This window comes from Eublepharis macularius, chromosome 16, assembly GCF_028583425.1.
Source record: "Eublepharis macularius isolate TG4126 chromosome 16, MPM_Emac_v1.0, whole genome shotgun sequence".
Classification (NCBI taxonomy): domain Eukaryota; kingdom Metazoa; phylum Chordata; class Lepidosauria; order Squamata; family Eublepharidae; genus Eublepharis; species Eublepharis macularius.
Window position 1 is genome coordinate 47,150,450 of NC_072805.1, and position 17,396 is coordinate 47,167,845.

General features: G+C 48.9%; 1 protein-coding gene across 1 annotated transcript; it reads left to right on the forward strand.

Annotated features, from left to right (window-relative positions):
- The first annotated feature begins 1,380 nt into the window (after positions 1 to 1,380).
- On the forward strand, positions 1,381 to 17,322 carry IL17C (interleukin 17C). The gene is made up of 4 exons (XM_055000276.1): positions 1,381 to 1,493; positions 1,866 to 1,921; positions 15,964 to 16,231; positions 17,021 to 17,322. Exons 1-4 carry the CDS (start codon positions 1,381 to 1,383, stop codon positions 17,268 to 17,270), a joined length of 687 nt encoding a protein of 228 aa, XP_054856251.1. The 3' UTR covers positions 17,271 to 17,322.
- The last annotated feature ends 74 nt before the right edge of the window (positions 17,323 to 17,396 follow it).

The following is a 17,396-nucleotide window of genomic DNA, read 5'->3' on the forward strand; positions in this document are numbered from 1 at the left end:
TGTTCCTGTCCCAAGCTCTGCCTTGAGGTGCCCGGTAACTTCTACCTTTTGCCATTTAACTTTAGCGGTGGGTTTTTGGCCTGCTGAGAATTCACAGGTCTCTGTGATAAATCTCTCTGGTGTGATATGTAAAATAAGAAATACTTACATTTCCATGCCTGAAAATTCAGATGGGGCAGGGAAGGGGCAAAAAATGAAGAGTTTCCGTCTATTCCAAAATGGTACCGGCCAGAATGCGTCTCTGTTGAGGCTCAGCTTCAGAACAGCTAGTCATTTTCTACAGGTTGCCAGATTTTGCAAAGAAGACTGGCTGTTTGCTCTGTGGCTACAGCCCTATTGGTTTTTAGATCCAGAGGAGTTAGCCGTGTTAGTCTGTAGTTGCAAAACAGTAACGAGTCTAGTTGCATCTTTAAGACTAACCAACTTTACTAAGCTTTCGAGAACCACAGATGCATCTGACAGCTGTGGTTCTCAAAACCTTATGCTACAATAAAGTTGATTAGTCTTAATGGACTCTACTGGACTGGACTCTACTGGACTGGACTCTACTATTGGTTTTTAGTTGCTCCCTCCCCTGTCCGACAACTGGAAGAGTGTAAAAGGGCAAGCACTCTGTTGTCTTAGAAGATCCTGGATGTAGATTTGTGTGTGTGTTTAAAAACCAACCCAATATGTATGAATGGAGAGAGGAGGGGACTTAGGGGGGCTCAACTCGGTCAAACTGATCCAAGGAGTCATGTGCATGGTCTATGTGTGATTTTTCTTCATGGCAAAACAAGTGATACCTAGGGAGGTATCTGTTGGTAGTGGCAGCAAGTGGCCGGGCATTCTGCCCTTGAGGAAAACTGAAATACAAGCCAGCCGACAGCTCGCCATGTGCTTAACGCTAAAGGTGGAAATGTCCAGTTAAACTTGATCAGCTGGAGGCAAGAGCAGAGGTGAGGGGGGCAGGGCAGGGGGAGTCAGATGCAGTTCCTCAATAATCCTTTGCATGTTGTGAGGACTGGGAATTTGCTCTCCTGAAAGGTAGGAGAGTTGAGCTGCTTGTTTTTTTTTTTAAAGGATGTTTTATATTCTGCAATGTGGCACCAGCTGTATATCTTTGTATTCTCTTGGTGGTGGCTTTTCCTTTTGACAAGCAATCTAAATCACCCTGCTAGAAGGCTACAGGCAGCAGCAGCAGCAGTTGTTGAGAGAGATTACTGCCGCCTAGGTAGGCATTTGCCCTGTGATCCTCCTCTGCCCGCTAGAGTTCGCGCACTCTCTTTTCAGTGGGGAATAAGGAGGGCTGCTTCACTGCACAAGTGACCAAAGTGGCTGCTTGGGTAGCTGTGAGAGAAGGCATCCCTGTGGCTTATCCCAGACTTGCCCTGCCACTGCATGGCTCCACCAGTTGCAGCAGCTGAGCTTTGCATGCCTCCCAAAGCCTGCCTGTTAGCAGCGCAGGTGGCGGCGGCAGATGTTGCATCCCTTGCTGTTTCCCTGGGCAGAAGGTGAGTGCCACAGGCACTCGCACAGCTCTGGCAGTTTCCTTTCCTTTTGGCTGGGGCCAGCATGAGAAAAGATGAGGCAGAAATCCAACAGGGAGCAGATTTCCCCCCTATCCTAAGAGCGCAGTAAAGGGCCAAGATGCATCTGTTGGATGTCTGTTAATGGCATGGGGAGAGGGGAGGCAGGTAGCTAGGCTCCATGGAGCATCATCTCTTCCAGCCATTTTTAAATAAATTCAGCCACCGCTCCACTGCCTTGGAACTGGAGGCCTCAAGAAGGATGTGATCTCAGAAACCGACGCTGCAGGGAAAGGTGTCGGCCAGCCTGAACCTGTCCGTTCTTGCCTAATTTGGGATTTCTAGCCTTTGCTTCAGGTGTACCGAGCACAGCCCTGGAAGAATGCCCCTGCTGCAGAAGAGGGATGGAGTGGGTGAGGTCACCTGGCGGGCCCTTAGATAAGAGGGGTGTGGCCTTTGTCAAGATCTGATTGGCTCCCAGCACCTGTGACACTTGTGGAGATGGCCACTTCCCAGCCCGCTGTGATGTGCCTTGGTGGGGCTTGCCAAAAAGCACATGGCAGCCTGTGTGCCCAGCGTCCTGCCATGTGTGGCTCTCCTGGGAGAAGGCAGAGCCAGCCAAGGGAGGAGAGCTAAGAGACTCATCAGTGTGGCAGCTTGTTTCATGTTGAAGTGAGACGGAAGAGAGTGTTAGAAGCTGGATTTTAAAAGGAGCTGGGCCTTGCAAAAAGCTGGCTGGGAGACAGACTAGATGGGATGTAAGAGTGCTGGGCCTTTCAGATGAAATTTTGGCCAGTAAGAAATTTGCTACCCTGTGACGTGCCAGGGTGGGAGACCCACAACAGCACTGGAGCGGCTCTTCAGAGGAAGCCGGGGGGCGTGCAACCAGGCCGGCTTCAGCACTTGTGCTGTGGAAAAACCTGACCCCTGGAAAGTGCACCTGCAGTGCCACTTGGAACCCAAGTGCCACTTGGCATCAAAGGCCCTTGGCACACCGGGACTTCAAGGAGGACGGGGGCAGGGGTTTCTCTGGAATTCTGAACTAGTCCCTGCCTTGGATAGCCTTAAAAATAATCTCTCTTCGAAGCAGCTCCCACATTTACACATATTCGACCAGAATAACTCTCCTCAAAGGCACTTCCCATCACCTGTGCCATATTTTATCCTTTGGGCGAGTTGCTTGTTAGCCTGATGTCTGTCAAGCACAGGAGAGCCAGGCAGATTGTCACGTTTAAAAATGCAAACTTCCCAGTTCTAAAAGCAGAGCAGCAACACTGACTAAACAGACAACCCATTGAAAAATTGAAAATGTAGAATTCTACAGCTGGAAGGTCTTGCCTACAAGGGCCATCTACTTTATATACTTCATTTATTGCCCGCTTTTCTACCCAGTGGCGACAGCATTCTCCTCCATTTATCCTTACAGCTCCAGAGGAGTTAGCCGTGTTAGCCTGCAGTAGCAAAATAGCAGAGAGTCCAGTAGCACCTTTAAGACTAACCAACTTTATTGTAGCATAAGCTTTTGAAAACCACAGCTCTCTTCGTCAGATGCATCGTCACCTTTCGTGAACCACAGCTCTCATCAGATGCATCATCAGCTTTCGCGAACCACAGCTCTCTTTGTCAGATGCAGCGTCAGCTTTCGAGAACCACAGCTCTCTTATGCTACAATAAAGTTGGTTAGTCTTAAAGGTACTACTGGACTCTGCTAACCTTACAGCGACCCTGTGAAGCAGGTTAGGCCGATGGGGTGGGGTTGGCCTAAGATTGTCAAGAAGCTTCTGTGGCAGAGGGGATTTGAACCTAGTTGCCCAGAGCCTAATCTGCCCCTCTAACCAACCAGGGTTCCATGGAAACCTGGGTTTTCTCAGGATATGGTCAAGAGTTCCATGGGAAATCGTGAAGAAAATAAATTTAAAAAATTGAGATACCATGAAAACTTCTAAAAATCCTAAAAAATACCACAGTTATTAAGGTTATGTAAGCTGATACGAGAGAGGGGGGAGAGAGAGCAGCTCTTAAAAATTTTGGCCAATAAATTAGCAGACACTGAATTGTGTTCCCTGCCATCAACTTTTTCTGGCCTGTAAACTTTTTCATTGGTAGGGGTTCCTCAGGATTTGAAAAACTGACTTCACGATTCCTCCATGGGAAAAAAAAAGTTGGGACACGCTGCTCTAACCACACCACCATGCTGCCTCTCACTGGGCTGGCCACACCCACATCACAATATCTGCGTGCTTCATCCATTAGAAGTGCATTCCCTATGTTGCTTTCAAACACACGCTCCTCGCCATGTGCACAAATCAGGGCTCCCGGTAGGCGCCAGCTGTGCACAGCCCTGATTGGTTAACACCTGTAACGTGGTGAGCCTGCTTTATCTTACTCCCATTCACTCATTTAACTTTCTTGTTTTTTTAAGAAATGACCAAAAGACACTTAAGTTTGTGGTACTCTTAAGAATAATTTTAAACGTAGGCACTGGAAGCATGTGCAGAGGAGCAAGGCTGCCTACCAAATCAGCCAATGGAGCCTGCTGAACCATGCAATTTCCTTTTACGGGACGAAAGCCAGACTAGAGGGGTACAGGGGGAGGGGGTGCGCTAATGGTAAAGCACAACACAGCCCACACAGCAAGCAGACAGCAAGTGCTGGCACAGTGAGTGGTCCCGCAGATGGGTTCACCCTTACAAGTTTGCCCCGTGGGTAAACCCCCCAACCTACCAACCCATCCATCCTGTCAGGAAGTCCATGGACTTTGGTGTTCAGTCTGCCAGATCCCCCTCCTTGAGCAAATAATGCTAACTGGGACTGAAGGCGCATCGTGTCTCCTGGCCGGTTGGACCCCTCCCTCTTAGATAGCCTATTTCTCACTGCATTCGTTTAGGCGTATATGCCTTGCTTTTTTTCCTTCTGCTTTGTCCTGCAGCAGCTTCCATATGAAAATATACCCCCTCCCTGAATAATTTAATCAGACCGAAAGCAATAGGCCCTTAAGAAACTCCTTGTGTGTCACTGATATGATGGGGCATCCCTCTCCCCCGTGCTGGTGCTACGTAGTTCCAGGAGCTCATCACAGTAATGCCACGGGCTGGGAACTGCAAGCAAAAATCCAAGAGCCCTTTAGCCAAGCCCCCACTGAACTTGCCTTGGCAAAGCCGGGCGGGGGGATGCTCAGCCACAGTTCTTACCTAGAGGTCTTTATACCCTCCCCCCACGGTCCTTATACCCTGGAAACGCTTGCTGCTCTTTGAGGCCCTACTGGACTCGAATTTTGCACACGTGGAACCCGCCCTCCTCCTGTCTGTGAACTAGCCCAGTCCGTCAGGCTCTCCAAAGGGCCTATCCCAGGGCTTAGGAAGTGGTGAAAGGCATTGTGTGCATCAGGGCTTTTTAATAGGGTGACTGATAGGCCCTGGCAGTTTAGGGATTCTGGGGTTTATGGTGTGGCATTTTGCACCATTTTCATGGAATTGGGTGTAGAAAGGTAGGGTTTTAAAAGTGTTAGATAGATAAAGGCGTCCCACGCTAGCCACCATCCTGGCAACCAGCGAGATCAGGCTTCTGCACCTGAGCAGCAAGCAAACCGGACTCAATGCACTGCATAGCACTGGGGCAGTTTGATGATAAGGTAGGATGTAGTTGGTTGGTCACTCTGTCCCCCCCACCCCCAGTTAAAAGATTGCTGCCTGTGGATAATTAACTGGGGGGGTGAGCTGGGTTTTGGCCTCCCCCCCACTCTGCTATGCCAGATTTCTGTGTCCAGGGAATTCACACGACGAGGGAGGAAGGAAGCAGGGGTGGTGAGGGTGGCCTGCATTCTAGAGTAGAGCTGACAGCCTCCAGGTGGGGGCTGGAGGTCTTCCAGAATTACAACTGATCCCCAGGTAAGAGAGATCAGTTCCCCTGGAGAAAACGGCTGCTTTGGAGGGTGGACTCTACAGCATTATAACCCCTGAGGCTCCTCCCCTTCCCAAATCACACCCACCCTCGGGCTCCACCCCCACCCCCCAAACCTTCCAGGAATTTCCCAACCTGGAACAGGCAACCCTATGGTGTAATCATAAGAGGGCTATACCACAAGGCTTATCTGACCACTTTGGCCTGTTGCTTTCTGCATCTGGTGAGCACCAGACATGCACATTCATAGGTCGACCACCTCCAAATGTCTGGCTCTGGACTCCTTCTGATGGCATCTCCTGTTCAGTCCCCTTTCATGTTTACTTTCCTCCTTGTCCCAAAAATTCATAGCTTAGTTTTTTATGCTCTTTTTTTTTAATTTCATGCCATTGCCAAGGGAACTTTACTGCATTCCATCCAACTGTTTGCCATCTGGCTGATACCAGAGTGCTCTCTGGATAGAATTTATAATCATTATTCACAATAAGCATGTTCATTAGTTCTGCTGTAGAAACTATTGTACTAACTCACCCTCTGTAATCTGCCTTCTTGGTGAGAAGGTAGAGTAGAAATCATGTAAATAAATAATTTTAAAGGGAGATTGGTACAAAAAGTGATGTATAATTTTCTAAACTGTAAGTAGGATACTCAAGACTTTGAGGTGGCTTAGCCAACTGACTAAATGGACATACAGTTACATCACGAAAAACTGCAACAGGCCTTTTTCTGCACTGCATAGGCAAGTTTTTCTTAAGCAGGACATAAAGCAGGAGGCCCGATCCTGCTCCCTTATTGGTGTCTTTGGAGGCCAGCACAAATGCTAGAGAGCTGGTGTGAGAGGGGCTAAAAGAAGGCCACGACCAGAGAGGTGGCGAGTTCAAGTCTCATCGCAGCATGACCTCTGTGGATGGGGAAAGCAAACCACTATACATAAGAACACCAAAAGAGTAATTCTGTTGGATTAGACCACTGGGCCTGTTTTCCAAGGTGGACAAAGTATGTCCCAGAAGGCTCAAAACCAGGGGCATAGAGATCAAAGGTACCCCCACTGTTGTTCTCCCCCCCCCACCAACTGGCATTCAAAGGGTTACAGCTTTTAAACAGGGAGGGGCATTTATAGTCCTCAAGGCTCACGGACACCGAGGGAACTCTTTTTTGAATGTGTCTACGCCTCCTCCCTCTTTTGAAGCTGAGGCTATCTATCTTGTGTCAGTGAGTTCCACAAGTTAGTCTCTGAGTGAAGAGGTCCTTCCTTTCATCTGTTCTGAATCTGTCGCCTGTCGACTTTACTGGGTGCCTCAGAGTGCTACGATTAGGGGAGGGGGGGAATAAGTTCTCTAGCCACTTTCTCCACCTCGTGCATAATTCTACAAACCCCGTCTCCTCTTAATGGTCTTTTTTCTAAACTGAAGAGTCTGGAAACGAGTAGCTGTGTTAGTTAGTCTATTATAGCAAAATAATACACCATTTTGCGGGCACCTTAAAGACGAACATTTATTTCAATAGCCACTTTCGTGAGATCTGAGGAAGCTCTGTAGGATATTTCCACTCCTTGAGGTTTTTGTTGCCCTTTTTTCATACCTTTTCTAGTGCTACAGCAGCCTTCTTGAGACATGGCAACACACAGTTACAAATCATTAAACTGGCAGTATGACAACTCTGGTTTTCCATTCAACAAGCCCTATCACAGAGGGCACACAATGAGCCCTTTTTTGCAACTGCCACACCGCAAGTCAACGTTTCCCTTGACTCAGCCATGGCGATCTCATTCCTAGTTGATCACGAACCCGTTCAGATCCCATCAGTGTATATGTGAAGCTACCATTCTTTTTGCACCGTCCATCATTAGTGAAAGATTTTGCGCAATTTGCTTCCACAGGATGTGGTGAAAGCCACCAGCTTGGTTGGTTTTAAATTCATGGAGGACGTGCCCATTATGGAACCTCCCTATCTAGGAGCAGTATACCAGCACTGGGGGGCAACAGCAGGCAGGAAGCTTTGGCTACTGTGCCCCAGTTGTATAAAATTTAATTTTGATTTATTAGATTTATACTCCGCCCTCCCCACGCCAGCAGGCTCAGGGCGGATCACAATTTGCACGCAAAGTTAAAATTACATCAGATAGCATTTAAAACCATAAATTAAAAACATCACACAGCGGCATAACCCTTTAGTCAGCACCAGAGCATTTGGAAATATTCAACAGATGGAGATGTCACCAGTGGGGAGGGCACAGCCCACACGCAACCAGATAGGGGGGGAGGCTCCACCTAGCGTCAACCATACGCCTGGCGGAACAGCTCCGTCTTACAGACCCGGTGGAAAGAGAACAAATCCTGCCGGGCCCTGGTCTCATTAGACAGAGCATCCCACCAGGCTGGGGCCAGGACTGAAAACAGGATGGTGCGCTAGCTGGGCTACTGGTCTGATGCAGCACGGCTTTTCTGATGTGCTCATGTGCCTAGGCAGGCTTCTGGGCACGCAGGCTCCAAAGATGGACATATATTGACATTCCGTGTCTACATTCTAGCATGGATGTTAAACGTAATAACATTCAATTTATATGCCGCCCTTTAGGACAACTTAACGCCCACTCAGAGTGGTTTACAACGTATGTCATTATTATCCCCACAACAAACACCCTGCGAGGTGGGTGGGGCTGAGAGAGCTCTGAGAGAGCTGCGACTGCCCCAAGGTCGCCCAGCTGGCTTCAAGGGGAGGAGTGGGGAATCAAACCTGGCTCTCCAGATTAGAGTCCTGCTGCTCCTAACCACTACACCACATTGTAGTGTTATTAATAATATTGCACACAGTCTTGAAGTCTCGTCTGCACTGTCTTTGATCTCTTCTGTTGAAATGGGCAGGTCTTCAAACTGAAAAGCAAATATATCTTCCTAGAGATATATGGATTTTTGTTTGCTTTAAAACTCCTGATTATGTAGAAAGATATATGAAATCCTGCGCTTAAGTGCTGGACCAGAGCTGGAAAAAAAGAAATATTTGGACCTAAAAAACCAGCCCAGTAAGTGTCATGTAAGCCTCAAGGGAAAGGGCCTTCTAAAGGTGAATCCTCACGCTCCAGTGTCACACCCTGAGCCAATCACTCCCTCTCAGCCCAACCTACCTCGCAGGGTTGTGAGGATAAAACAGAAGTGAACGGAACCACGTACACCATTCTGAGTTCATTGCAGGAAGAATGGGAGCCATGGAGAGAATGAGTAAGACTTCCCATTTAAACAGCACTTCCAGAGTTCAGAGTACACCACAATGTGGCAGGCAGCCTTGAAAAAATCCCTGGAAGCTGGGCCCGTCTTCTGCTTCTCCTATTGCATCAGGGCGCCAGAAGCTGGGCGAGAGTGGCTTTCCTTGGGAAAGTTGGTGGCAGAGGTGAAATACGAACTGGGCACCTAACTTGTAGCTCAGTCCCTGATTCAAGATCCCTGGAGTTTGGCAATTTTTTCTTCCTCCTGCACTGTGATGGAATTGGGTGCTGTGACGCTACCAGCCACGTGGAGGGGTTTTCCCTGCTCTGGGCAGGTCGGAGCATGTGATGCACCCGGTGAATGAGTGACACACGCACAGCGCTGCCAGAGCCGCGGCTCCTTGTAGGGCCGGTTTCCAAGGATCCCGTGACCTAAAAAGTTCATCTCCCGCTCGGGCTGACTTTTCACCCAATTTCAACATCACAGCAGAACCATTAACCCCTTGCGCGGTTGCTGTGGCGCGCCTGCGGCATCGCTCCTGACGCGCGGCCAGCGGCCCGTTACTGGGGCTCCAGCAGCCGCGGGGTGGCAACGAGCTGCTTCCAGGGAGCCCCAGGGGAGGGGCCAAGGAAGCCGCCGGCCCAAATCCACACGCCTGCTCCTCCCTCCCCGCCAAGCCACCACGCAGCTTTCTGGCACCGGTGGGGCACTCACAGGACCTCCCGTTGCCCGAGTGCTGCCATGTTCCAGAAATGACTCCTTCGGCCCTGGCATGCCCTGTGGCTTCCGGCCTGTTCGCAAGACACTTTTCTGGTACTTGCACGTCAGAAATAACGCTCACGCTTCCCGCAGTGCTCCCTTCGCATTTCATGCCCCATCTGCTCATTCTCCAAGAAGCCGAGTGCATCCCATCTCCTTGTTTTATCCTCCAACAACAACTGTCCTGTGGGGCAGGCAAGGTTAGGAAAGAAAATGATCCCCAGGTCAGCCAGTGAGCTTTGCAGCCGCTGGAGCCCTGGTGCCTCTGATAAATGCCAGCCCTCCACCACATGGACCCAAGACGTTCCTTTCTCTATGAATTCTGTCTTCGCTACGCCTCTTCCCCCGAGTCATCCCTCCACATGGGCTTGAGAAACATAATTCTGTATAGAAAAGCCCACATGCGCAGGTGCCCAAGGCATGCATGGAGAGTGGTGGGCCTCAGAGAAGTAAGTCGCCCCTGTAACATGCTCAAGCAGCCAGGGAGCCCGGCAAAGGCTCATTAGAGCAACAGGCGGGATATGACTGGAAGTCCCTCCGGTCTTCCCGCAGCGGTCAACCAGATGCTCCCGGAAGGCCTAGAGGCAGAGTAGAAAGGGGCAAAGCCTCCCCAGCGCCCATATTCAGAGGGGACCTGCCTGGCGGTTGTATGTTTGGACGGTCTGAAAGGCAGCATCCCTCAGTGAGTTAACTTAGCACTCATGAGATAAGAAGGCAGACCTTCTTGTGGAACATCTGGAAGCAGAGAGCTGGGAGACATGGGCAGTTCTGACAATAAAGGGGTGGGGTTCCAGAAGGATCAGCCCAGGAACTAGTATTATTTACTTTGTTCATAAATGACGTGACAGAGCGGTCCCTCAGTGGAACAGGCTTCCTCGGGAGGTGGTGGGCTCTCCCGTTGGAGGTTTTTAAGCAGAGGCTAGATGGCCATCTGACAGCAGTGCTGAGCCTGTGAACCATGAGAGGGAGGGCAGGAAGGGTTCCATCAGGGCTTAGTTCTCGTGGCCCCTTCTTACACGCCCAGGGTAATGCCAGTCACCACTTTGGGGTCAGGAAGCAATTTTCTCTGGGCCAGTCTGGCCAGGGATCCTGGAGGTGTTTTGCCATCTTCTGGGCATGGAGCAAGGATCACTGGGAGTGTGAGGGGGAGGTAGTTGTGAATTTCCTGCATTGTGCGGGGGGTTGGACTAAATGACCCTAGAGGTCCCTTCCAACTCTATGATTCTATGATCTGGCAGGGCGGGCGGAGCAGTGTAGAGGCCGAGTTTGCTGATGATACCAAAATATTCAGGAAGGTGAAAATCAAGGCAGATTGTGAAGACCTCTGGGAGGATCTTTCTCAACGGGGTGAGTGCTCCAACTATGTTCGGCATGGTTAAGTAAGGAGAGGCATATTGGGACGAAAGAGCCAGTGTTACGTAGGAGCTGATGGAGTCCGGACTGGCTGAGACTGAAAGAAATCATGCAGTTGTAGTGGCAAACGTCATGAAAATGTTGGCAGTGTGTGGCAGCAGTGAAAAAAAAGGCAACCTCCATGCTGAAGATTATTAGGGAAAGAACTGAAAATAAAATGGGCCGAATTGTAATGTCCTTGTGCAGAGCTGTGGTGCGGCCTCATTTCGAATCCTGTGCATTGTTCTGGTTGCCGTATCTCAAAAAGCTGGAGGAAGTGCCGAAGCAGACAGGTTGGAGCCCCTTTCCGGTGAGGACGTTCCAATTTAGAAAAAGATACAACTGAGGGGAGACATCAGAGAGATTGATATAATTATGCATGGGCTGGAAAAAGTGGCTAGAGAGAGATTTCCCCCCATAATAGCAGTAAAGGAGGAACCCAGTGAAGTTGATCAGGAGGGATTCAGGACAGACCAAAGGCGATACTTCTTCGCTTAGTTGCTTTGGGACGTTCACTGCCAGGGGACACAGTGAGAGTCACCAAGACAGAAGGCTTTACCAGGGAGACGGAAGGAGGAGGGGGTCCCACAGTGACTCAGCAGTTCCTTCCCCAGATCGTAACAGTGCTGGGAGAAGGCGCCTGTTCTCCTTCCTGAACAGTTGTTAGAAGGCAAAGAAACAATCCTCAAGCGAGTGGCTGAAGGCTACCTGGGTAGAGGGCTAGTGGAAGGATTGGTGACCCTTTTACAGCCAAGCTGAATCCGCTTTCAGCAACACCTGCCCTCTTCACCTTTCCCCTGTGTATCGGCCGAAGAATATGACCCCGGTGATCCACTTACTGCCGAGTTAGACCCACACATGAATTAGTTGCAGGCTTAAAACCTGGTTCTGAGAGCATTTAATGGGAAAGAAGCTTCACTGACTTTCAAGAACTCTGGATTGGTTCTGTCTTTTAGATTCGAAACCTTCGAGGCAAGAAAATAAATATATACCAAAATGTAAATGAGAAGTACTAACTTTTGTGTGTGTGCAATAGGACTTCCCAGTATTCATGTCTTCCGCTTAACGTTCACTCACATTTCACTCCATTGTCAATGTCACAAATAGCAAGAAAGATTAGCCTCCTGATTAAAATCCGTGTATCACATTCTAAGAGAGCTGATTTCAGTAAATAAAGAAATCCTTAATCTGGTAGGTGCAGCAAGACAGTTCACATATGCATTCATTCAACCCCTTGTTGAGGACTCACAGGTGAGCATGGGAATTCCCGCCAATGAAAAGTACATTGTGCACAAGAGGTTGAAAACTCTGCTTATGGTGTATGGTCTGTGATAACCATTCATAAATGCAAGACAAGTACAAACACCCCCTGAACTCGAGCATCTTTTGCAACTATACAACAGCTTTGTATCTGAACCACAATTCAGTGGGGAAGGAATTGTATTAGCTCAATACCTGCAATTTAAAATCTTTTAGAACACTTGTTCTTAACAGCCTTAACCCCTTGGATAATTCAAGAAAAAAATGAAAGAAGGAACCAATGAAGATGTTGGGGGTGGGGTGGGGGGTGGGGTGGGAAGCTGAGGACTGATGAAGGCCGTTGTTCCCAACTGGAATCTAGAAACGAGGACAAAAGGGGGAAATGAAAAAATATACTTTATTGGATGTGAGGTATGTAGGCTTTGGTGTTTCACAGAACCATTCATCTGAGGGAATGGAAAGGCAGTCAGACTTGCAGCATACAGACCAGATGTAATGTAGTTCCCCTTTTTTCTCAGAGTTTGTGTATGTGATTGAATTTTTATGAGGAATTCTGTAGAACTCAGTAGCCAGCATGCCCTGACCTGGATAGCCCAGGTGAGCCTGATCTTATCAGATCTCAGAAGCTAAGCAGGATCGGCCTTGGTTAGTAATTGGAAGGGAGACCTCCAATGAAGACCAGGGCTGCAGAGGCAGGCAGTGGCAAACCACTTGTTAGTCTCTGTAAGTCAACTATGCCTTGAGAGCACTCTCCACCACCGGTAGCCTGCATACTGTCAAACCAAAGTTAAGTTGGCCCAGTGGAAGAAATCATTTCCCCCTGCAGCGAAATCCTAACCCAAATTAGGTAGCTTGGGTTTCATTCTATTTAAATAAACAGTACATAGCCTTTAATTGGGTGTGTGTGGGGGGGGGGTGTCATTCTAGTTAAATAAACATTATTCATCCTCTGATGAGGGGTACAGTTGGATTACACCTGCGGTATCTCCTCACTTAACTTGCCCCACATCTCACCACCCAGCAATGGATGCCCTAATGCAACATGATTGCTTGGGCTAAAGGGCCACCCGCACCCCAACCAGTGATGTAAACTCTCAAATCTAGCAAGCAGCAGTTTGAATATCGATAACAGGCAGTCCTAATATAAAGTCAACCAGGGCAGAAAGGTTGAAATAGATCCCTGTGCCCAACAGACAATCCCTTGGCATTAAATAAATGTTAGCAGGGGTGTTGGTAATTGTCGCAACAGAACTATTTCATGAATGCATGGGGATTGCAGAATAAAGAACCAGGTTATTAAAATCAGCTGCCCCTGCTCAGGAAGGGAGGAGGAAGTGAGTAGACTCAACTATTTCCCCAAAGGGGAGGAGGGAAGAGGAGCTGGAGTTTCCAGGTGTGTAACATCTCTCTCCCCGGTGCATATAAATGGAGACAGGTGCAAAGCTGGCTTCAGATCACCTGTCATTGCACCTGGCTATCACCCGCCCCCCAGGGCAGCCACCCCAAGAGCAGGACAAGAAGCACTCTTGGAAAAGCCAGCCAGCATCCTCACCTATTGGCTTCCTACAACCACAGCCGAATCAGCCAGAATGGTAAGGGTGCCGCCTCTGCCACCTCCAGGTGGCCGACGGAAATGCTGGAGTATCATGTTGGGATGGTTCCAATCTGCCGGCTCAGCTGCTCAAGGCAGAATCAGCCGGGCAGACAGCACCGCGAGTTTAGCAGGGCTGAGGCGCCACTAGGTGTACACAGGCATGCACGCCACACAGCTTTGGGGTGTGTCTCAGTGCATGCTTGGATTTACAGGGAGGGGCCGTAGCACTGCAGTCAAGCACATGGCTCTGCGTGCCGGAAAAGTCTCAGCTTCCATCCCTGGGAGGCTTTTCCATTAAAGGATCTTGGGTAGCCAGTGGCAGACAAAACCGTCTCTGCCTGAGACGAGCTGCTGCCGGCTGCAGTGGGCAATGCACAGCCAGGAGGAGCAACGGTAGGGCTGGGCAGAAGGGGGCGTTGCATTTCAGTGTATGCTGAGTTCAGCCACACGGTGTGAGGCATCTTGTCTGGCTTCTGATCATTTATGTATTTATTAAAACATTTATACCCTACCTTTCCTCTTGGCTGAAGGCAGCAGGGTGCTTTAACTGTGGTCTCCGTTTTGGGAATGAATTTTGCAGGGGTAAGAGACCAGCTGCAGTAATCTGTTTCCGCCCCCCCCCCACTCCAATCAGACTTATCCAAGTTTTTTTAAAACCACCTACTAGATTGATTCTTGATCTGCATCTTGACTTTATCTTGTCTAAGAAAAGGCTTAAAACGTTCTTTCTCCTTTTAAACAATATTATGTATTATCATGTTGAGTGACTGTTATTTGAGAGCCAGGGTGATGTAGCAGTTAGAGTGCTGGACTACTGTCTGGGTGATGTTCAAATGTCCACCCTGCCATGGAAGCTTGCGGGCCAGTCACGTCCTTTTAGCCTAACCTACCTCACAGGGCTGTTGTGAATGCAAAATAGAGAGCGACAAACGAGAAAGTTGGGGTATAAATGAAGTAAATAATAACAATAATAGCTTCCCCAAGAAGCTCTCCTTCTTGTGTGTGGTCATAGATCCAGAGGAGTTAACCGTGTTAGTCTAGTTGCAAAATAGTAGAGAGTCCGGTAGCACCTTTAAGACTAACCAACTTTTTGACAATGCATCTGACGAAGAGAGCTGTGGTTCTCAAAAGCTCTACAATAAAATTGTTTAGTCTTAAAGGTGCTACTGGACTCTTTACTATTCATGTATGTGGCATCCTTTTTAATATAGTGTTGTCAGGTTTCCTTCTCTTATTTTGTAATGTTGCTTTACACACAACAAGGGCAGGCTGTCTAATGGCTAATCAACTGACTTCCAGGGCAACTCTAAATGACCTTGTGAACTTCATTGAAGTAACTATGCTTAGAATCGTACTTGTTCATTGCTTTTCATCTGCCTCATACAATATTTGAGTTCTGTTTTCAAAGCCAAGACCCTAAATATACCTACAGCGATACATTCCATCCCAATCAAAGTCGAGAAAGGCTGTTCAGAATAAGGGGAGGATAAAGCTGTGTGCATGTTTAGTGTGTCCTATACTGATTTTCTTTCGGTAGCTGGTCTCCTGCCACTAAAGTTTAGTCTATATAAAATAAAAACTGAAAGCAATCCTAAACAGGAGCCAGTCTGTTTCAGGTGGGAACTGGAAAGGCTCCTCTCCCCCCCCCCCCAACTGGGATCGCCCTGTAGAAGAGGGAGAACGAAGTCTGAAAAGCGGGAAATGAAAATGAAATGGGGCTTGTGGAAAGGTCCCGCGTGCCCCAGTAAATATTAGACAGCCAGCAAAACGGAGGGGATTTCTCGTGCCATCCTTTGCAACTTCCATTAACCTGCCAACATTCAAGGCATCTTTCTTTTCAACTCAAAGCGGAAATAACATTTCATATTCTGGATACCAATTAAGTTAAATTACTTTTTAAAAGGCAGTGTGGGGGACGACGATGACTCCAGTACATATTATTTACTCAATCTTTATTAAAACGGTCCTAGACCAGCTTAAAATGTAACAGCATTTTAAAGCAACTTGCATCGTTCCTCAGTCCTTCATTCCCTGTCACAACAAGCCTGAGGGACAGGGTGGGCTGACAGACACAGTGATTGACTGGCCGCAAGCTTCTACTGCAGAGTGGGGGTTCGAACCTGGGTCTCTCCCATCTTCCTCTGGCACTCTTCTTAACCACTGCCCGGTACGCCATATGAATTCAACAAGGCATCCTGCTCGCTACATCTCATTCTGGTTAACTGAAATCAAGGTTTGCTCTTCAGTTGCATTCTGTTAATGCCCAATGCCGCTCTCTCCCCCCCCACCCCTTGCCCCATCCAGAGGTCCTTCCTCTTGTTTCCTCTCCTCCTCCTTGCCTGGACAGATGCCAAGCAGTCAAATGGCCATCACCACCACCGCCGCCAGCACTGCTTCAACCCAGAGGATGTGCCGGAGGGGCACGTGCCCACAGAGTTCTTAAGCAGGACCAGGCGGTGGGACCGTCACACCGCGGTGCAGTTGGTGCCCTACCTGGAAAAGGAGACGACGCAGAGGCCGCGGAGGCACCTGGAGTCTAAATGTCCATCTCTGCAGCTCCAAGACCTGCAGCGCAGCGGGATCCACGAGCGGTCCATCTCGCCCTGGAGCTATGAGTAAGCACCCTGGACAGAAAAGGAGAGCGGAAATGAGACAAACTGACTAGATGGGCCAACTCTAGAGCAGCAGCCAGCCAAAGTCATGGGGTCTAATCTCACACCACACATGACTACCTGGGGGCGATCTGTTCCAAAGGCCCCAGATTCCTTCCACCCTTGTTCCACCCACTCTGATGGGTTTGGGCTCCAGTCTGGCTTGATGGAAAGGAGGCTGTCAACAGACCTAGATTTCTGTGCAAGCTAAGTGAGCTAAAAGTTTAGGAAACAGCAAGAGTCCAGTGGCACCTATAAGACTCCCAAAATTTGCGGTAGGGTATGAGCTTTCATGAGCCACAGCTCACGTCTTCAGATACAGCTAGAATGTAGCTCTCTATCGGAAGAAGAATGTAGCTGTATCTGCAGACGTGAGCTGTGGCTCACAAAAGCTCATACCCTACCACAAATGTTGTGAGTCTTACAGGTGCTACTGAACTCTTGCTCTCTATTGCTACAGACAGACTAACATGGCTACCAATCTTGATCTAAAAGTTTAGGGTCTCTAAATGGGGGAAAAATGAATTTCAAAGTTAGAATAACACACTTGGTTTAAAGCTTGACATAGCTCAGGGCCTCACAGGTTTTAATATGACCCAGTCGTCAGGTGTAATTGTCCTGGAGGCACTTGGGTAGACGCAGCTGCCTTGCAAGAATGATCTCTGCTCAAAGAATCTTGGGGACTGGAGGGATAACGTTTTAACCAATGTGGAAACACTTTGAAGGCCTAACCTGTCTTTTGCCTTGCAACAGAGTCAACGTGGACGAAGACCGCTACCCACGCAGGCTGGCCTTCGCACACTGCCTCTGCAAAGGTTGTATCGATGTCAAGACGGGCCGGGAGACCACCTCCCTCAACTCTGTGCGCGTCTTCCAAGAGATGATGGTGTTGCGCCGCAAACCGTGCAAGCACAATGCGGAAGCTGCCGGCTTCACCTTAGAGGTGGAGTACATCAAGGTGCCCGTGGCCTGCACCTGCGTCCTGCCCCAGTCCAGCAGCTGAGAGGGCTACAGCCTCTTTACGTCAAGCCGCTTCACTTGCAGTGTCTTGAGCCTCCAATTTGTTTGTGTGGATCCCGCGTTATGTATGTAGTGTGTTTGTTTTAAAGTTCTTGTTCATTTCAACTGT